Here is a 22,456-nt window from a genome sequence, read left to right as displayed (position 1 = left end):
TATTATATTTAAGAATGTAACATTAAGTATCAGGCAGATATGTAAAAAGACAGCATGTAGAGTAAATTTGCTTTATCAATGTATCTTACACTGTTTGACTGTCAAATACCTTTAAGTATGCAAAATATGCATGTTTGTAACCATAACTTTGACTAGAAATACCTCGTTTTCATTGAATATCTGCTATCACAATAAAACTATTCTTTTATAATTTTAGTAATTACTTTGGGAGTAAAGGCACTTCAGTTTTCTCATTCTCACTCTCTGGAGGGCACAGGTGAGATACAGTATTACAATTCAGAGTCTGTGGTTCCAAAGTCATTAGTGCCAGATGCCTCTCAGGTCACATAGTGAGCCACATCTCCTTCAACCTATGGATAAACTCCTATTTCTCTGACTTGAACTGGTGCAGAGGTACAAGACCAGTATGCAGCTTTCTTGGTCTCAGATTCAAAAGAGATCAAAGGTTTCAATGAATATTCTTAACATATCACATTAATTTTCATTACAGAATTTGACTGAATTAATGCAGCTCTATGCTGCATTTTTAACCAAAATCCTTATTTATGATACATATGCTTGTGCTTTTTCTCAACAAAAAGCATGAGCAGAGATTAAGCGTCCAGAACAGAACTACAAGAAAGAATCCCATAAATCTATAGTTCAGCATCTAAGCAGCTGGTTGGGTTTACAAAGTAACTTACTTCTGTCATTCCTATAAACTACAGGAAAGCAACCTCCTAGTTTGTGTCTGATTTTTCTAAGCAATTGTAGGAAATACACTAAGAGTATAGTGAGTTGAATAGGTTTGATTTGAAGATGCAGAGTGTGGTCCAGAGCAGCTACAGAAGAAATAGGAAGTTTGCATTATCTCAAAGATCATTCAGAGTCCTCTGGGTGGCCATAGGGAAACTAATCCATTCAGTTATATTAATGCTTTTATTATTTTGAAGCATGGATGAAAATGCCTATTTTCTAAAAGGCAAGTACAAGATACTGTATTGATGGTGAGCTAGTACATTGTTGAAAGGAAACAAACGTATTCAGAGAAAAATGTCCAGGAGTTATAATATTTCTAATGATCACAGAATATGTGGTCATTCATCCGTTCATCACTGAAAAAGAACAATGAACAGTTTGAGCTCACATAGCAGTTTCTGGGTGATTGTCAGTACTTCTTAAAATCAGTGCTACATAACAACAATTCAATCATATCTCTTTTTGCTTCAGACAACATTGATTCTACAATGGGCTCCATCAGTGCAGCAAATGCAGAATTCTCTTTTGATGTATTCAAAGAGCTGAAAGTCCACCATGCCAATGACAACATCTTCTATTCCCCCCTAAGCATCATTGCAGCTTTGGCCATGGTTTATTTGGGAGCAAGAGGTAAAACTGAGGATCAGATGGAGAAGGTACGTAACATAAAGGAACACAAACTCCCTTTGATCCTGCTCAGCACAGCAACAAATTATCCATTTACATTTTTGGGACTTTCTACATACCACCTAGTCACATTTGGTACTGCATTCAAACCTTCCAAGAAAAAGAATGGTGTTTCAAAGTGTGTGATTTCGAGCTGGAGCTGAGTTTTGCTTATCACTGCTTTTTGTCCATCAAGAAAGAGCAGTCTTGAGGAATGGTTAAGGCAGGTCTCTTACTTCTGTTTGTGTTATTTCACAGGTCTGACTTCTGCCAGGTGGAAAGGAGCACTTGTAATATACAAAAGATGAAACATTAAGAAAAAAGAATTTCAGTTACAAATACAGTACAGTGAGGTTGTAGCTAGTTTGTAGACTGAACACCATGAGCTGGTAAAGGAGGGATATAAGCTGAGGTTCATGGCCACAAATTTTCAGTGATTTAAAGCTCACTTAACATTTCTCTGTTAATCTGTGTGCTAATCAGGCCTATCTGGTCCAAACCTACAGTTTCAACACTAACATCAGTGACTCTTGGTGGACTTCACGTACTTAATTTCTTCTACTACTACTTTCAATTGCAGGTTCTTCACTTTGACAAAATTGCAGGACTTGGTGGAACTATTCAGACGAAGGGACAGAAAGCTAAGGTACATTCATTTCTATTTCACGTTTTCTCTTCTGTGCATTGTGTAGGTTCAACACATTCCCAAACCTTTGCTAATGCTCTTTATTTAGAGATGTAAGATAGAAGAAACAACAAACAAACCAAAACAAAACAGAAAATGAAGACAGGCTGCACATTTTGCACAAGAACAAGCGACAGGACTGGAGAGAATGCTTTGAGCACCAGGCTCCCTTCTTATGTAGATGAGCATCTGCACACCTGAAAGTGCTGCAGATGAATTGGAAGTTGCTCAGCACCTGGAGCCAGGGTACAGAAATCAGACTTGTAGCTGACATTCCAAAGCGGGGCAGGAAGATGCTTTGGGAGAAAAGAGTCCAGCAGCCTCAAAGGCTGGAAAGTAACCATTCTCTTCCTAAATCCACAGAGACTTTCTCAGCCTCCAGTTCCCACTGAACCATGAGGGGTCTCAGTAAACTGATACCAACTCTGTGCTTTCCTCTATGTTAGTCTGATCCTATTGTAAAGATAACACAAGCCATGCTCTCTGGCCTGTCCCCATTCACTTGCAAACCACAAGCACAAGGTAGGACTTGGAAAGAACAAGAATAACTTTTTATTTTATTAAAGAAAACGTAAGGTAATTAAGAGCTAGAGCATTTTGTGGCTGGATAAGCATTTAGAAAGGAGCAGTGCAACACAATTCTTCTTACAAAATGAAGTCCCAGCCACTGTTTTTCACTGTGTATTTTTCTTACAGGCTCCTAGCCTGTGTCACCAGGAACACTTTTCTTGGGGCATTAGCTAATCCATTCATCACTATGAGACATTTCCTGACTCCTTTGTCATCCAGCACTCTTCTCCTGCCTGCAGCTTCACCAGAAAGCTGCTGTGAAAATGCAAGCAGAATCTGGGAACTACAGGCTCTATATCTACAACAAGTTGCAAATTGCAATCAATACCTGAATTTTTCAGTATTTCATATGCTGTGAATTAATCGTACATAACTAGTTGCTTATACGGAACATCCTTCTTGAGGAGCTTTTAGACTGCAGCACATATTCATTTGCAAATGTCCTAACACCGTGCATCTTCCCATGTTATTTGTACCTTTTAATTAATTCTCTTCCTGGTAAAATAAGCTAACAGCTATACCTTTTTATCTTCTTATGAACAATTCAGTGCGGCAAGTCTATGAATATACACATACTGTTTAAAGAACTCCTGTCTGATATCAGTGCACCAAAAGGCAATTATTCACTCCGCATTGCCAACAGACTCTATGCTGAAAAGACATCCCCAATCCTACCGGTGAGTTGGACATCAGAGTGATTTCCTGCTAAAACCTGTATAAACCTATATAAACCTGTAATCCAGGAACACTGGCCAGAGTAGATGTTCTGTTAATTCAGTGGTCCCAACTGGTGTGGACTTCCACAGCTCTTCCCTTTGCCACAGCCCTGACAATAGTATCAAACCAGAATGGGGTAATAAACAAAACTAAATGGTAATGTAAATCACCACTCCCTGCTTGCTCCTCCAAAGACTTTTCATTTTAAAAAGTTGCTTTTTTGAATGATATAGTTTGACTTCAGTACATTTCTTCAGTTGTAAACCTCACCTCAGATACAACTTCTGAATTTTCAAAACAAAACATAAAAATATTCTTACTCAAGGAAACTTATTTTCTAAAAATATGGGAAAATACTTTTAGAAAAGGAGTGAACATAATGATAAGAATAGGCCTGAAATAGACCTGAAATAATGGCTTTCTTCAAGAAAATATTAAACATTTCTAATAGTTACTCAAGTAATAAACATGTCAGATATGAAAATATCATCCATCAGAATAATTTCTCTGGCCTAGTTTTAGTAGGTTCTTCCTTCGTAATCAACGAAAACATCCCAACCATGGCATAACTAAAAAAATTCACTTAGCTGTATTTTATTTCTCCTTCATACTACTTTTTAAAAATACTAGCTGTGTCTAGTCTACAACTGTTGTACAGTATACCAGTCTATGATTGTTGTCTTTACAGATCTACTTAAAATGTGTGAAGAAACTGTACAGAGCAGGCCTGGAAATGGTCAACTTCAAAACAGCACCAGATCAAGCTAGATGGCTCATTAATTCCTGGGTGAAAAATCAGACAAATGGTAAGGTCAAGCAAGATTTTGAAATATTGTTTTCTCTCACATTAGTATTTGAACAACTTCTGGAATGACAAAACATTAGAGGACACGTTTTCCCCTGGTGTGCCCATTAGTGACTATTTTTTGTGGAAAGGTGTGACTCTATTGCACCTGTGACAGTGACATAGGCACAGGCAGAGATGCCAGGATATGCACACTCCATGTGCACACTTTTTTATGCCTGGAGAGCTTAACTCATTCGAAATTACTCACAGCTTCTCTACAATATTCGCATAATTTTACAAGGATGAGCTGGATGGGTAGGAAGTGGGCTTCCAGGAGAGAAAGCAGTGCATGCACTAGGTTGATGGTGGGAAAGGAACAATTCAGGAGCTTGTGTACATTTATTGTGCTGAAGTGTGATAAAAAAAAAGAGTGAAGTGTGGAAAGAAGCACAATGAGAAATAGAAAATCTATATAGCTTCCCTCTCATGTTCTCTTTTCTGCATAAATCTTCTTCCAAGTACTGGTTAGAAATATTCCTGGGGTACTATGCCACTCTTGAACTTCCCTGTCTTCGTGCAGAAATGCCTGGCAAGGTGCCAGTCGTTCTGCATTAAATCATCCTCACGAACCTAAATTTCAAAATCAGACTTTTGAAGAAGAGGAAGCCAAGTCAAGCAGCAACATGTCGATTGATATCTAAAATGCCAGACTGCTGCTATGAAATTTATCACTTTTCTGACTTGCTTCTTCCTTAAAGGACAGATCCAAGATTTCCTTGAACCAGGCTCTGTTGATCTCAACACTGTGCTAGTCCTCGTGAATGCCGTTTACTTCAAAGGGATTTGGAAGACGGAGTTTAAAGAAGAACACACTCGGGAAATGCCCTTCAGTGTGACAGAGGTAGGGGGGCACGGACACAGCTTGTGATGAGGACAGGTGCACGGCCAGCAGAGTGGGTGTTCCACACACAACATGCTGTTATCATTGGCTGGATGATTTAGCTGGACCCTTTCATGTCAGGCTTGCAAGAGCTGTGTCTGACCAGGGCACATCCAGCAGGCAAGAGAAGAAAATGGAGACACAGCACTTCCTTAAAGACAACACGCTTGAAAGATCCCTTTCAAAGGGCTTGTACATTTACCTGCCTACAGAAAAAAATTGCTCCCCAGTCACACCATCTCACATTTCACATTTCTTTTTTCTTTTTTTTTTTTTTTTTTTTTGCAGCAAGAAAGCAGGCCTGTCCAAATGATGTATCAGAACGGTACCTTCAAAGTGGCAGTAGTGGCTGCAGAGAAAGTGAAGATCCTGGAGCTTCCCTATGCCAGTGGGGAGCTGAGCATGTTGGTGCTGTTGCCTGATGATGTCTCTGGCCTGGAGCAGGTATGGCCATGGCAAGGGAAGCAGAAGAGTTATCACTTCAGTGGGACTTGGCTCCTGTCAGATCTTTTGCTGTCCAGTCACATCCCAGCTGCTCAGCCTGTGGCTGTGCTGTGCAGATGGGGGTGCATCAGCTGCCTCGGTGCTACCAGGTGCTCAGGAAGTGATTGGCCTCTCAGGAGAGCCCTGGGCTCACCCTAGTAAAATTATGGTAAAGATGGGTAGTGCTGATGTAGCCTTCTGCAGAATAAAATGTATGCATGGGTAGATGCTTTCTTTGCTAGATAATTTCACACACACCCACACACAAACACACAGCCATAAAAAATGTCAAAGAAATATTGCTAACACTCATGAGAATCAGTCATTCTTTGCAGGAATCATTAATGATTTCTTAGCAAAATCCCCATTAAGCATCATGAGTGTGTTGCTTTCAAAAATTGCTCTGGTATTGTCAAAATGGAATGAAAAACAAAGTTAGACAAAGCATGTTCTTTCTAAAGTATTCTCAATTTTAAAAGGATTTAAACTATTCAAACCAAGTAGGTTATTAAAGATGTAGAAGAGTTTGCATTTACCAGCTACTATTAACTGCATGTTAATTTGCAAGGTGATATTGGAGGCTATCAGAATGATGCAGACTACAAGAAGATTGTTGACAGGATACCAACACACAAACAATTCTGACATGGTTGCTTGTTTTTCTGTTGTTGTTCTTTGTTTTGTTTTGATTTGTTTTTTGTTTTTGTTTTTATTTTTTTTATAATAACCTTGATTAAAATGAATGGTATGAAGAAGTTTTATTTGCATCCCAGACATTTAATTCCCTGCCTCTCTTTTCAGCTTGAGAATGAAATCAGCTTTGAAAAGCTTACTGAGTGGACCAGTCCCAATGTGATGGAAAAGAAGAGAGTGAAAGTGTACCTCCCACGCATGAAGATTGAGGAAAAATATAATCTCACATCTGTCTTAGAGGCCTTGGGGTTGACTGACCTGTTCAGCCCTTTGGCCAATCTGTCTGGTATCTCTTCATCAGACAGCCTGAAGGTATCTGAGGCCATCCATGAAGCATACATGGAAGTCAATGAAGAGGGTACTGAGATATCAGGCTCAGCAGGTGTGATGGGAGTCATCAAACATTCCTCTGAGTTTGAAGAGGTTAGGGCTGACCATCCATTCCTTTTCTTGATCAAACACAACCCAACCAACAGCATCCTCTTCTTTGGTAGATATCGTTCCCCCTAAGGAAATAAAGAGCTGGAAACAATGCTTGCCTTCCCCTTTGTAGAGTAAGGATGATGGTTGGACACAACCATCCCAAGGGTCTTTTCCAACCTGAAAGATTCTGTGATTCCATGATAATCCAGATGACCCAGAATTTATTGAGAACTACTAAGCAAAAGAGCTATCTGAATTACTGTTTAAAACATTGATAGACACTTCAAATATAAGAATATTTTGATTTTTGGGAAAAATCCTGCAAGTGGTACTCAATAATCTGATTCCTTCTTGGGAGTTCTGTGAAAAAAACACAGCTTTCAAAATAACCTTTTTTCCTCTGTTGAGCTTGCTTAGCAAATTAACTTCAATTAGTCCCTGGGAAGCCCTCAAGTGGAGTTAAAAACTTCAGTGCATTATTCTTCCATTAATGTTTCTGGCCTTCTTTGTTTCTGTAACAGTTCAAGACTATATTTCTTGGTTTTAAGAAATACATGAGAATCTCTATATTCTCTGTTTTTTTTCTTCCTGTATGTCCATTGCCATTTGCAAATATGGATATATTGACTCAATACTATGTCCTGATTTCACTCTAATTATACATTTTTGATTTGGATGCATAGAACTGATTTTTTTGTTGTTAATATAATAAAAGAAAATCACAAGTGCCTGCTATGAGAATTATATTAATTTTCTGGACCACAAACCCTTAAAAATATCATTACCTTGGTAACTGATGTGAGTAAAATGGGATTTAGTACCGAATCCTACTTTTAGAATGAATAAAGCATGTACGTATGAAGTTTTCTAAGCATTTATGACATCATAAATGCACACATCTAGAGTTAGATTCACCTCTGTATTACAGATTGCCAAGAAAAATCCCAGGGGAGTAATAATTAATTTCTATATATTTTTCAGTACAATTCCAATGGGTATTAAAGATGTACTGACTACTAGTCTGGTAGATATTTCAAGGAAGAACTATTTTGGCCACTCTGCTATCTTAGATGATGAAATAATCTGAAAATCATACAACACAAAAGGCATTTGAAAGAATAAGTAGATTGACAGGTACTAGGAAAAGCATTTCCCTGTTGAGAGTTTTGAGGTGAGGAACTTTTTCCACATTAACACACAGTGTGGTATTATGAAAGTGGCTGGTGGCATAGGTCTGACATCTGCATTACTTAAATATCATCAGATATTTGTGATAGAGACTCAGCTGCTTTTCTGTGCTAAAACAGCTGTTTTACCAAGTGAACTTTAATTTTTTTTCTTTAGAAATGAAATCAGTGATATGAACTGTTCCAAGAAATGCAAAATTTCAACATCTCAAAGTTTATTACATGCAGTTTCATCACCTTTTGCATCTCTTGAAGCCAGAAGCAGTTAGTTGATCCACCCTGTAAAATTTAAAAGCTGGTGCACATAAACGATCAGAAGGCCTGGAAAGGGTTACATTTGCAAAGTAGTCTTCCTATAATTATTAAACTGGAAAGTGCTTAAAGTACCAAGATATGCCTCAGTGACCAGTGCTGTTTCCTGAATGACAACAAAGGTCAAAATGAAGGAATGGGAAAAAACCAAAGGAATCATAAGGCTTACAGGCTAGTAAGAAGCTTCCCCTTTCTCAAAAGGGAAAACAGGACACAGCAAAAACTTCAAATTCAGCAGTACTGGACCAAATCTTCAACAAGGTACCAATGGCTAGGACCTGGCCCTTGCCACCAGAGATCAGGTAGGAGCACACAACATTTAAAGGGCAGTGGAGAAATATTCCCCATAAGGTGGGTGGCAGACCTGTCCTGGTGGGATGATGAATGCCTGCTGCAGACTCTGAGCTCCCCAAAACCCTGAGGAGATTTGGGAGAAAACCCCCTTCCTGTCACCCAGAGAGATGGTGTCTGTGTTTCAGCCTCTCTGTGCTCTTGTCCACCCAGCATGCACACAGTGAAAAGGTGCAGGTGCTCCAGGAGCATGGCTGGACACTACTCTGTGCCTGAGCACCTCTGTGCATTCACCTGGGAGGTGAAAAAAAAAAAAAGAAAAAAAGAAAAAAAGGATCCTGTATCTCTGACAAACTACTGTGCAGCACGAGAGAGACAGAAGACTTGGCAGGCAACACACGGGGAGCAAGAAAGACAAAGTCTGAAAACTTCTGCACCTCTTGGTGCAATTAACAGACCTCCAGCAAGCACAAAGAGGGCTTCAGAACCTTCTTACCATGAGGAGACATTGCTGCCCATACAACACAGAAACAATACTCCTCTCTGGGATTTGCCACACCTGTATTCCAAGTGCCTCATCTAAACCACACTACCTTCTTTGCACATTAATGTGCAACAACCCTGCTGTTGCCATCTCCCTTGAGATCTTCCTTTACATATGACACAACATCACAGGATGTCTGAGATTGGCAGTGATTTCTGCTAACTTCCTATTCCAAGATCCTTGCTTCAACCAGGTTCAGGTACAACAGGTTGCTTGGGATCCTAACCTGCTGGTTTGTGAATATTCCCAAGGGTGGAGACTGCTCTGACTCTTTGGGCAACCTGGCTTTACCTCACTCCCCTTAGAAAATACATTTTTTTATGCTTAAACTGAATTTATGCTATATCAACTTGTGCCCATTCCTGGTTGCTTGTTCACTGGAGAGCCTGGCTACATATTCTTTCCACCTTCCCATTAACTAAGTTATGCACATGAATAAGTTTCCCCTTCACTTTCTCTTCCCCAGGGCAACAAGTCCCATCTCTCTGAGGCTCTCCTCTCATGACAACTTCTTTAATCACTTCAACATCTTTGTGGCTCTCCTCTGGTCCTGTGCCAGTACATCCACATGTTTTTTGTACAGGAAAGCCCAGAACTGGACACAGCACTCCATCTGTGGCCCCACCAGTGATAAGCAGAAGGTTTAAAATAACCTCCCTTTACCTGCTGGCAATGCTTTTTCTAATGCAGCTCATGATGCTGTTGACTTTCTTTGCCACAAGGACACGTTGCTGACTCACAGTCATCTTGGAGTCTGCCAGTGATTTTTTGCAAAGCCAACATGACAGCATGGAGCTATATGCAGTTACATTTCTCTTCCTTTCTGCAGCAGAGTTTTCCTGCAGGGGAGAGTAAATAAGCCAGTAATCTTAATGATTCTCAGTAGGCTACTAATCAGAAGAGAGGAGGGCTTCAATGGAAGCATGGCTGTGTTGAAAGAAGCCAGGATATTAGTTTATTCTATTTTATGCAAAAGAAAAATGCTATTTTTCCTGGGAGCATGTGCCAAGATAACTGGCATGCTGGGCAGCCTTCCAGTGGTAGATGGAAGGTAAAGTGACAGGCATGGTGAAACAAGCACTGCTGGTCACAAGCTGCTACAGACAGTATTCTCTGTGTGGAGGGAGCCTGATAACAAAGCTCTCATATGGCACAGCCAATAAATTAATTGTGCCAATGCCACCTGTCCTGCACAGTGTGTATGATATGTGTAAGGCCTGGTGACCATGTTGCCTCTTTAGGACTCGGTGAGGTAAAACCATCCACAGACTCACCCTGGCCGTTGGCTGATCCCAGGGACTTGAGGGATAAATAAGGGACTTCACATATGCTGTGGTGACTGATAAAGGGACTGCTGTGTGCCCTTGTTCAGAACCTGAATAGCAGCAGACCCTGTACGTTGTGTGCACTGCAGAGCAAATGATGTGAGTGTGAGAGACTCATAGGCCATCACAAGATCCTTCTGAAGGTATCTTTACTGGAGAAATCCACTCTGCCAGCACTGATGTATGCACATCTTTGTCAAAGTTAGTGAACCAGCAAGGCAGCACTGCAGGCAACAATGTCCATTTCTTCAGAATGGCACAGCACTGCTGCAGAAAGATGCCAGTTGGGCTCAGAGTTCCTGCCTGAAGGATCTTGACCAGGCACCTTATTTTCTTTGTAATGGAGAAAGAACAACCCCCTACAGAACAACTGAGAGAGAAATCATCACTGATAGGTACAGCATCAAGGTCTTCCACTGCAACTAATTAAACAGTCACTGGCAGTCACTGGACAGGACAAATATGAAACAATCAGCTTGCTCCTTCCTACTGGCACAAGAGCAGCACCATGGATGAGAACAAAATCTCGAGTTCTCCATGGGTTGTTGTGTTTGGATGAGAAGCTTTGATCTATGAGCTGACCTGGACCTCATATCCTTTTGGAAAGGTTCAGATGTTCAAGAGTCTGTTGGTTTAGGGACAGGTCCACAATGAAATGTTTGGCCGAGCAAAGGACAGCAGAGTCTTAGCTGACCTCTTTCTTGGGACAAGCATTGTCGAAACAAGGACATGTGGCAAAACACATCCTCTTTTGTTTGTCCTGCATTACACAGTTGCTCTGGACAGGGTGATCCATTATCTTTTATCCTAGGAAGAGTTTCAGCTATAGGGAGGTTTGCTTAAGCTCACTAGAATCCATGAAGGATTTGAACTCACTGAGTAGACTGTACTTTTATATTCTTACAATTCTGCACTGATAGCTGACCATAATAAAGATTTTTTTCTTACTTGGGGAATGATTTTTTTGCTTCTGCAACTTGCTTTACATTAATCTTTCATTTGAACAATGGAAAACAGAAATGCTAACAAAAGCAGTAACCTGGGTTCATTACTGTTTTGCTAAAAAAACCCAGTAACCTGAAGGAGTGTACTGTCCTTTCACTACTTCAAATAAAAAATTTCCTTTTTTTAATGAATATATTCAACTCAGAAGTATCTTGAAAACCATGACATTGATAACATTAATGATGCAATTGGATTTTATGAAACAACTGGACAAAGATGTCACTGGACATCTTTGTAGCTACCAAGTGACAGGCTGTCTATGATGATCCAAATGGAATTCAGGTAGATGGTGCACAAATGCCAAGGTGCCTCACATATTGTGATCTGGAGTGTACTGCTGGACAATTCGATTGTCAAGGAAAAAGATTCAAGGCATATTCAGAAGTTAGAAGTGACAGGGTAAAACATACTGGCCAGTTCTTTGACTCCTGAGCTGTAAAGTATACAACAATGGACTCTGGCTGTGAGTGTTAAAGCTTGTTTGAACAGAAACAAAGCAGTCTTAGGCAGGAAAGGCAGAAGGGGTGCCAATGCAGGAACAGTCAGCAGTTTAGGGAGAACTCCCTATTGTGTGATTAAAGGTATTCACCATGAACAGACACATTCACCCACTTGACCTGTCTTTCCACCAGCAGGGTGATACCATTTCCAACTACATAGAACTCACAACAGCGGCGACCAATTTATCTACAACTCCTTTGAGAAAATAGCTCATTCTCTTCACAATAGATTGCCAGTGATGTGTCACCAAAGTGAAGCAAGGCCTAAAGGTATTTCCTCAATAGCACTGTTACCATGTAGCAATGGCTGTGGCAGATCAGCCCGGGCTACACACTGTGCTGTGTAAAGAGTTAGTGGTGTGCAAGTGCACCAGTCCAGACTGAGGTCTCCAGAGTTACTATTGCACTAGTTACTATTGCACTACTATTGCACTAGCAGCTTCAGCTGAATAAGGGCTGTGTTAGGGAGAAAGGTATGGATGCTTCACAGGCTTTCCAATTGCACAGACAGATAAAAGGGTTAAGGACTTCACCTCTTCTCTCCAGAAGCATAATTTGTTCTAGACAATTTCAGAGGTATTTTGTGTATTGACTTTGGATTTATGTTTAAAAATCACATGGCATTTAGAGAGGTCAAAGCAGTTTCTTTATTGTCTGTTCATTCTTTTATTTCAAAGAAATTATGTGAATGCTTTACACTTGCTATTGTATATTATGACTGTCCTGCAGACCATGAATGTTTTTTCAGCTGGTTTGTTCACCTGATGTGCCATGAAGCTTTTTGTGGAAGACCTTTAAGAATGGGTTTTGTGTGTGAAAAAGGCACATTTTGAACCTAACATCTAGTGCTATGACCTGTGGAGAAAGAGAAAAACAACTTACCTTAAACCACCCTTCAAAACTTTAGTAGCCAGTTAAAATCCTTTTATGGTAGCATCTGATTGGGATCTAAATATCCTGATGTCTGACAACAGATGCCTTATCTTTTTTCTCTGCTCAACCTCTCTTTCCCCAACACGTCTCTTCAACTCTATAATTCTCCACTATACAAATGATCTGAATATTGCTTTTGAAATTAATTTCTATTCCCATAACATACCCGCTGAAGGTTTTGTTCCACTGATGTGCTGCACACATTGACCATGTCACAGTTCTCTGAGCTAGACTGCTCTAGGTTGAAGGACTGCTCTGTGAAACACCATATCTTCAGACTTTTACAATGCACGCTCTAAGTGGCACCCGGAATCTACATACAAGTTTTTTGCAGAAAAACCTATTTCAATATTACTAAATTTGGCAAGTAAAAATGAAGGTTGTTCCCTTCCTCAAGTTCATTGGTAGCAGAATTTTTCTGCATTCCTCAGCAAGAGCTATGGATTCTGGTGAAGAAAGGCCAGTGATAACTGGTAGTCCAGTCAACAAAAGCAGAGAGAAATGTTGCAACAGTATAGCAGGGACATAACCATAGCAAACAGATGCAGATCTTATCAGATATATTGAGTTCACAGAATGGTGCCTCTGAAAGGGATTTGGCCTGTCAGACAGAGGAATAATAAGGAAATTATTGATTCTTTAGAGGCATTCTGCAAGACTGAATTTCTCATGTTTTTCTTTTATTTTCACTAGCTATGACTCACTATTTGCTGTCATAGCTATTCATAATTATAAATATCTTTTATCATTATTTTTGTTTCACCATTCAATATGGTTTTTCCTTTTCTGCAAGGTATCCCATTCTATGATGAAAGAATCTTCCATTTGTGAGGCTTTTGGGTAAAATCCTTTAATTCAGGTTTTGGAGTTTGAGGTGTTTTTTTTTTTTTATTTGTTTTATTTTAAAGAATGGACTTATTCCAAGTAAAAGTGCATGTCTGATTTTGAGATCCATCCATCACTTTCTTTGGTAAACACAGAACAGGCAGCATGGGGCGTGTCACAAAATCACACAAGATATATTTCAAGGAGTTCAGCGAGTCTGCCCCAAGTACAGCTGAGAAGCTGTACCATTACCTTCACAGGTGAACCTGATAAAGGTAAGAATTGCTTTTTATTATAATTTGAGTTCTATTCTGCAATTTTGAAAAATATTATCTGTAAGAAAACTCACAAAAATATTATCTGTTACAAAGTTTACAAAAAGATTGATGTAACTTCATGTTTATGGTCTTCAATATCAGTTGAAGAAACAAAGGATGTCTTCTGCAGAAACCTGATCTCACCTTTACACGTGTGTTCTGCATTATTTTACTGTTTCACATTCTGCCATGCATAAAGTCAAAGTATTTGTGTGAACTAAAGCTTTGTTCCCTAACTCTTCCACATTGAAAAGCTGGTGATACACTATGACAGATGTTCTTCCTTTTTTCTTTATCCCTTTAACTTTTAAATTTAGAATTGAATTAGCATTGAATTTGTATTGAATAGAATTGACAAAATTGAATTTGCTTATATTTCAGGGTATGCAACTAATGCTCAGTTGCAGGGCTTATGGAAGATATTATCTGAATGAAATAACAGAATACCAGTTTATTCCTACTCAGTGTTACCTTTAATAGTCTATTTTCTAAGATGAAAAAAACCCACAAACACATTTGCTTCATGAATACGTATCTTCACCAAGATCATAAATGGAACAAAGAGCCTACTATAAAATAGCTAGCAGAACTGGTAAATAAATATTCAAAAAACAACCTTCTATCACCTATATATTAACCTCTGAAAATTAAAGACAAAGTTAATCAAGCACTGTCTTATTAAAAGGTGGATTTCATGGAAAAGGTGATAATAAAAATTAAAGAGTATTTTTTTAAAAGCAAAAAGTTAGAATTGAGTCAACAATGAATGCAACAGACTGGTTATAGATGTTTGTCATGAACTGCATGAATTCAGTAAATAATTGACAGTCTCCATTGCTGTGCTTTCATTATCTTATTTTAAAAAACGAAGGTAATGTTGCTAACATTTGAGACCTCTGATAAAGCGGGTGGTGCAGAGAACTTAGCTTCTGTTCATATTAGGCTGTATTGGAGTAAGTCTAGCAAAACTTAGGCTGTTGTTTCTGACTTGCACATCGTATACTGAAATTAACTGTATTTGGATCCCAGAGGGCTGATCTGTTAACTGGTCTTAAAAATGAAGTTTATAGTGAAGAACCTGCTCTGAAGTCTGAAAAAAAAGCAAGGTTCTGAGAACAAACCTATGCGTGTGTTTATTTTTTTCCTTAAGAGATGAGAAAAGACTGTTAATAAGCTTCTTTCAAGGTAATTAGTATTATTTGCAAGGTTTTCAACAATATGATGCAAAGTAGGGGAATTCATTTTAAATAAAAGACTCACCAGCCTATGCATAACTGGTAGCTATCCATCATTTTGGTTGCTCATGTATACATAAGCATGTCTGCCTCTTAAATCCAAACCACGGAATTATTTTTGCTGTAAAAAACCCTGTGCACCAAGCCCAGGGGTTCAAATACACTGACTTGCTTGCATTGCAATTAATACATTTCATCATAATAAGTCAGACTCCTTCTGTTTGCTTTAGGTGAAACTGATTTCACAATGGGCTCCATCTCTGCAGCAAATGCAGAATTTTGTTTTGATGTATTCAAAGAGCTGAAAGTCCACCATGCCAATGACAACATCTTCTATTCCCCCCTGAGCATCATTTCAGCCCTTGCCATGGTCTATCTGGGAGCAAGAGGTAACACTCAATCTCAGATGGAGAAGGTAAGTTACTTACTTGAGTGTAAAGTGACCTCTGCTTGTGCTTTTTGTTCCTTCTAAGTCATGTCACTGAAAGTATTATGCATTGACACCATTCTCACCTGTTTTAATGCACAAGAGATAAGCCAAAGTTACTGGATTGAGATCTATTCAGGGAAATAAAATAATAATTAAAAAAAAAAGTCCATTTCTACTAGGAGGGGCAGTAAGCTTTGCCTTAGGAAAAAAATATTTCAAGGACAATAACAAAATGGATTACCAATCAGGAAATTTTACTGTATGATTTTTTTCTGATATCTCACATGTTCCAGATAATGTGAGCAGTTTTTTTTTTTTTTTTTAATACATAAAAAAGATTAATCTCAGGAGGAGACGAAGACAGAATATTCTTATCAGGACCTAATATGTAACTCAGTTAATTTCTGTATATCCATTAGAAAAAAATAATCCAAACAAAGAGTGGTGTTTACAGTTTCCAAGAAGGCTACAGAGGGCATAAACCGGTTGCAAGCTCACTTGTAAATTTTTAGTTTATCTATGTTCTCAATTAGCACTTTTTTTCTCTGAGGTAGCAGAGGTAGCAGCTTTCCCACAAGCACCATGTGTAAATCTCAAAGTCACATCATTTTTGGTCATGTTTATCATTTCTCCCACTGGCATTTTCTCTCACAGGTTCTTCACTTTGAAAACGTTACGGCAGTTGGAGATGCAGCCGACTCGCAGGTAGAGAAATAACTTGATCTCCCTTTTCATCTTATTTTCTCCTCAGAATAAATTTAGAACTGTTTTGCCTCTCCTCCTGGCAGTTTCAGACCCTGCCAAAAGCTATGATAATGCTCTCAAACCCAGGAGACCTGCGGAGGGAGGGAAGGAGAATATAACTCACCTGTTTGTTAAAAAACAGGGAAGGAATGCAGGCATCTTGTACACCTTGTATCTGAACAACTGATAGTGTGGGGCAGGATGCTCTGGGCACCACGGTACCTTCCTGGGATAGTGCTGCTGGGGTAGAGCGTGTGAAAGGGGCTCAGCACCTAGAGCCAGGGTACAGCAGTCAGACCTGCAGCTAAGACACTTCACAGAAGGGCAGGAAGATGCTGGGCAAAAAAGAGCCCAGTAGTCAATGTCAGGAGCACAACCTAAAAAAACCACATTTCAAGGGACGTGTCTTGAGAAGGATGAACTTGTGGGTTCAGTGAACCATCACCACAGCACTTGCACCCAAAGGTGGCAGCCCTGTGTCTAGGGACAACCCTCTACTACAGAATAGCTCTTAGCTGGTAGGGACAATCCTTTAGGGTTTAATTTCCAGGGACAATCCTTTAGGATTTAATTTCCTAGATAAGAAGCTAATGAAATGCCTCTTCTTCACTTCTTCACTTTTTCACTTCAGTGTGGCAGTTCTGAATACATCCACAAATCATTCAAGGATATTCTCTCAGACATCCCTGGGCCAAATGCTACCTACTCACTCCAGATTGCTGACAGAATCTATATTGAAAAAACGTTCCCCATCCTTCAGGTGAGTTTTAATGTGAGCTGACTTCAGCGAAATTCTCCGTAAATGCTCCTGTGACTCTACTCTAGACAAGCAGCACCAACAATAGACCACTGTCTGTTGATGAAAAAGTGCTTGTGAGCCAGGAGAACAACTGGTTCAGAATGAGTTTGAACATTCATGGGGCTATTAGGTGGGGGCCAGGCAAAAGTTCAATGACATAAAATATTCCCATTTTGCAACAGTCGCAGGGAGTAATCAGGATTGCAGTTCATTTGCTAGAAAATGGCTTTTAATAAAAAAATGTAAATTTTAAGGGAGATTGAATACATTTTATGGCTTGAAAGCCTATCAAATTTGGATTTTTGCAAAGCCAAATATAAAAACCTTCCTCATGAAAGGAAGCTTTGGTTTTCAAATCCAAGAATGTAAGAACACAGTATTCAAAATAAAAAGTGGGCACAAAGAGAATGAAACAAACATTGTCTTTCCTTAAAAAATTTTGTATAACTGAGAGTATTTTGTTAAAACAAGAAAATATTTCAAAATTTTGACTTAGAATCCTATCTGAAGAAAGGTGTCAGACCCAAATATATGAAGTAGTCTTTCTTGTCCCCCCTTAAGATGCAGTTAGACAGCTGGTATTAACATGTTCAAATGCAGTGGTAAAAGTTTATTGTTTTTTTTTAAGTATTCTGCTTCATTCTACACACTTGCATATTAGGAGAAAATTCTTTACTATGAGATTGGCAAGGCACTGGAACAGGTTGCCCAGGGATGTTGTGGCTGACCCTTCCCTGGAAGTGCTTAAGGCTGGGGTGGATGGGGCCTTGAGCAACCTCATCTACTGGGAGGTGTTCCTGCCTGTGCAGATGGGTCAGAACTAGATGATCTTTAAGGTCCCTTCCAACCCTGGCCATTCTATGATTCTATGATTTCACATTCATACATTTTCAAGTTCTGTCAGTCTGACAACTGCAATCCTTCTGCTTACAGGAATACTTAAAGTGCGCAAAGAGATTCTACAGAGCAGGGCTGGAAGAAGTCAACTTCAAAACAGCCACAGAGGAAGCAAGACAGCTCATTAATTCCTGGGTGGAGAAAGAGACAAATGGTAAGGACTGAAAAATGCATAGTAGGTATTTTCCCTTGGTGGCCATAATCTATACCCTTCTCTTCCTCTCTTCATAATGCCTAAAAAAAGTGGGTCAAGCAAGAGTAGGTTTTGCTTATTGCTGTGAAAAAAAACTTCACAGTGATACACACCCCACCACTCACATGCCCTTCACTGCAGGCATTTGTGCACATCAGAGGAGGTGTAGCTCATCACTCTCTGCCCTGCTTTCTTTCTCTAAAGGACAGATCCAAGATTTCCTTGTGTCAGGCTCTGTTGATCCCGATACCGCACTGGCCCTTGTGAATGCTGTTTACTTCAAAGGGATTTGGAAGAAGGCGTTTAGAGAAGAACAAACTCAGGAAATGTCCTTCAACGTGACAGAGGTAGGGGGGCATGGACACAGCTTGTGATGAGGACAGGTGCTGCTTTGCACGGCCAGCAGAGTGGGTGTTCAACATACAACCTGTTGCTGACACAGGTCGGGTGATTTAGCTGGGTCCCTCAGTGTCAGTGCCTGGGCCTATGGCCAAGGATTCTTTGCAAGACCTGTGTCTCATCAGGCTTGCAAGGCACATCCAGCAGGCAGGAGGGGAAATTGGAGACACAGCACTTCAAGGCAACTTGCTTGAAGATCATGTTCTATCCCTTTCAAAGGGCTTGTACATTTACCTGCCTACAGAAAAAAATTGCTCCCCAGTCACACCATCTCACATTTCTTTTTTTTTTTTTTTGCAGCAAGAAAGCAGGCCTGTCCAAATGATGTATCAGAACGGTACCTTCAAAGTGGCAGTAGTGGCTGCAGAGAAAGTGAAGATCCTGGAGCTTCCCTATGCCAGTGGGGAGCTGAGCATGTTGGTGCTGTTGCCTGATGATGTCTCTGGCCTGGAGCAGGTATGGCCGTGGCAAGGGAAGCAGAAGAGTTATCACTTCAGTGGGACTTGGCTCCTGTCAGATCTTTTGCTGTCCAGTTACATTCCAGCTGCTCAGCCCATTGTAGTGAAATGAGGCAATCAGGTGTTGCTAATTACGAGGTGGGAGGCATGAGCTTGTCTTAAGCCCACCTGTGCCCAATTAGGGCTGACCCCAGCTGCACGTGAGCAGGATTGGGCGACCAATAGAAGGCCTTGTAATTAGCAACACCTGATTGCCTCATTTCACTACAGCCCGTGGCTGTGCTGTGCAGATGGGGGTGTATCAGTTGCCTCGGTGCTACTAGGTGCTCAGGAAGTGATTGGCGTCTCAGGAGAGCCCTGGGCTCACCCTAATAAAATTATGGTAAAGACAGGTAGTGCTGATGTAGCCTTCTGGAATAGGATGTTGATATATGCACCAAACTCCATCAGGTACCAGAAACAGACATGCTAGAAGGATTTTTATTTTTTTTTTCATTTCAACTGATTCCAGTCTTCCAGGAGATCAATGCTTTGCCAAACAGAAAAGCTGATCCAAGGGAAATAAAATAAAGAAGTGATGAGGAAAGCATTCGAAGAGCTGATTAAAATGTAAACAGGAAAAGTAGCATAAGAAAGGAAATAAGATGAGGGAAGGGAACAATAAGATATGTCGCAGGATGAACAGTTTTGGCACCAATTTGATTTCATATTTTCAAGAACTGTATTTTCACAAAAACTCTTCTTGCTTTGATCAAGAAATTTTCAGCTGCTTAAGTTTTGGAGAACTTCAAGACAGATGAGATACAGGAGGAAGCATACAGAATAAACAATTACATTATGGATTAAATGTCAGTTCAATTGTGTACCAAAGTAAATGGAAAAAAAATTTACAGGTGGTATAGGCACAGCTGTTAAGGCTATTGGTCTCTTGTCTCAGGCTTTTTAATTCCCTGCCTCTCTTTGCAGCTTGAAAACAAAATCAACTACGAAAATCTCATGGAGTGGACCAGTCCCAATGTGATGGAAAAGAAGAGAGTGAAAGTGTACCTCCCACGCATGAAGATTGAGGAAAAATATAATCTCACATCTGTCTTGGAGGCCTTGGGGATGACTGACCTGTTCAGCCCTTTGGCCAATCTGTCTGGTATCTCTTCATCAGACAGCCTGAAGGTATCTGAGGCCATCCATGGGGCATACATGGAAGTCAATGAAGAGGGTACTGAGATATCAGGCTCAGCAGGTGTAGTGGGAGAAGTCAAAGATTTCTCTGAGTTTGAAGAGGTTAGGGCTGACCACCCATTCCTTTTCTTGATCAAACACAACCCAACAAACAATATCCTCTTCTTTGGTAGATACTGTTCTCCCTAAGCAGAAAAAGAGATGGAAATAATGCTTGCCTTTTTCTCAGAAACAGACCCCACCCCCTTTACTGTAGTATTGTAGTATAATCTCATCTCTTCAGTATTTTCTCCAAAAGGAAAGTCTTCAATATCTATGGAAATATTCTTAAAGAAGCGTGTGACTTTTCAGATTTTTAGGTGCAGATATTTCTGCTCACACAACTTGTGTTCAGGACTTATCTCCATGATGGAATGACAATTTCAGGAGGTAGTTTAGCAATATTTCCCATCATCATTAAACAAACTGAGAGGTGGGGCCAGTGTTATTCTGAGACTTTTGTACCAGGTTTTTGTCAGAAATCCTTCCACTGATATTGAGAATTTGGTTTCTCTAAAGGAGATCTGTGAAATAAGCAAAGCTCTCAGAATAAACCTATTCCATTCTGTTAAACTTGCTGGGCAACCATCCTTGAATTGATGCCTGCACAAGTTGCAGATGAAATTCTGAACTTCAACAAAGCATCTTTCAGGAATGCATTTGGGCTTCTTCACGCTGCACAAAGTGTAAGGCTGAGTCTCATGTTCTGAGGGAGCATACAGAAAATCCAAAGCATCTACCATTTCCTCATAAATCATAATCTCCAAATAAAACAACTTCCTGACTGATACAATTTCTCATCCTGTTTGAGTGATGTATCATTGCTTTTGCAAATGTTAATTGGTGGTCCTTCTATTTATTCTAATAAAAGCATTGCAAACTAAACATGTCATTACATCATTATTCTGCACTACTGCACCACATAATCCAAAACATTTTATGTAATGCGTAGCAATTTTTGACAAAAATGGATGAGACTAGGATCTGGATCCTATTTTCAAAACCAGAATGTACCCACACATGAAGTCACCAAACAGCTTAAGAATGTTTTTTTAAAAATTTGAGCTTAAACAAGGTAAACCTTATCATTTCTATTCTTACCTTAAGATTTTGTTCATCTAGCATATCAGATAACTAAATTATTTGAATTTTTCATTGCATTGCCTGATAATTCTAAAAGATATCTATTAAGTAAATATATCAAGGTAATGCCTAAGAAATATAACTTCAGAATAGAGAATAGTGTTTCTTTTAAAAGGTGGACTGCTTCAGTTCTTTAATACTCACAAGAATCATAGGAGGCAATCTTCCTTATTGCCTCTTGACACAATCATAAAATCGTATCATGGACTGGTTTGGGTTGGAAGGGACCTTAAAGATCATCTATCCCCAAGACCCCTGCAGGGACAGGAACACCTCCCACCCAGGTTGAGCCCAGGTTGCTCAAGGCCCCATCCAACCTGGCCTTGAACACTTCCAGGGAAGGCAGCAGCCACAGCTTCCCAGGGCAGCACGTGCCAGTGTCTCACTTCCTTCACATAAAATAATTTCTTCCTAATATTTAATTCAATCTACCCTCTGGAGATGTTATTTCCTATTTCACATTCTTTATAGGAAAGGTTGTTTGGGTTACAGTCTATCCAATTAAAAAGATTATTAGTGTTAATTACTGAGTTAAGCAATTTTCCTTCTGCTGGGATGCATGTGCAGAACTACAAATGGTATTTAAATCAGTATTTTAAAAGTGCTTAAAAAAGGAGACACATGGGGGTACTTGGAGCTACCTCAGTCATTTGCAGACTCAGCATTAAATATAACTTGGAATGATGATGCTGGCAGCAGGGAAACACATTTTCATACCTGCTATGAAGTCTATGGGAGAAGTGCTAATACCTGTCTTTCCAAAACATAAAGGATTAGCATTGGTTAATACAAGTATTTAAGCAAAAAAAAGTATTTCAAGAGATAGGACATTTCAAGGTTGTTCATTATGTTCTGCTTTCCTTATAGCCAAAATCAGGCAGCAAAGGTTTGCTGCAGCTAAAAAGTAATTAAAAAAAAAAGAGTGGGATTTGTAAAATACTGTCCTAAGGAGCAGAGTGAGGTTGCTAAACAATTATA

The 22,456-nt window shown here is 39.7% G+C and overlaps 2 protein-coding genes across 3 annotated transcripts; both read left to right on the top strand.

The window, feature by feature from the left end:
* Positions 1 to 1,247: 1,247 nt before the first annotated feature.
* On the top strand, positions 1,248 to 7,043 carry LOC139792782 (ovalbumin-related protein X-like). Its single transcript, XM_071736590.1, has 7 exons — positions 1,248 to 1,415; positions 2,006 to 2,071; positions 3,229 to 3,357; positions 4,086 to 4,203; positions 4,943 to 5,085; positions 5,413 to 5,568; positions 6,409 to 7,043. Exons 1-7 carry the CDS (start codon positions 1,248 to 1,250, stop codon positions 6,808 to 6,810), a joined length of 1,182 nt encoding a protein of 393 aa, XP_071592691.1. The 3' UTR covers positions 6,811 to 7,043.
* An 8,401-nt stretch (positions 7,044 to 15,444) lies between these two features.
* Positions 15,445 to 20,679, top strand: LOC139792781 (ovalbumin-related protein Y-like). Of its 2 annotated transcripts, none has more exons than XM_071736589.1 (7): positions 15,445 to 15,612; positions 16,282 to 16,332; positions 17,003 to 17,131; positions 18,104 to 18,221; positions 18,465 to 18,607; positions 18,960 to 19,115; positions 20,084 to 20,679. In XM_071736589.1, the coding sequence occupies exons 1-7, from the start codon at positions 15,445 to 15,447 to the stop codon at positions 20,483 to 20,485; spliced, it is 1,167 nt and encodes a 388-aa protein (XP_071592690.1). In that variant the 3' UTR covers positions 20,486 to 20,679. The 2 variants fall into 2 exon arrangements, with proteins under 2 accessions (XP_071592690.1, XP_071592689.1); XM_071736588.1 differs by having other exon boundaries at positions 16,282 to 16,340; positions 16,996 to 17,131.
* Positions 20,680 to 22,456: the final 1,777 nt, after the last annotated feature.

The sequence above is a fragment of the Heliangelus exortis genome, chromosome 2, assembly GCF_036169615.1.
Source record: "Heliangelus exortis chromosome 2, bHelExo1.hap1, whole genome shotgun sequence".
Classification (NCBI taxonomy): Eukaryota; Metazoa; Chordata; class Aves; order Apodiformes; family Trochilidae; genus Heliangelus; species Heliangelus exortis.
Note: the sequence above shows the minus strand (reverse complement) of the source record. Positions and strands in the feature narration are given on the sequence as shown.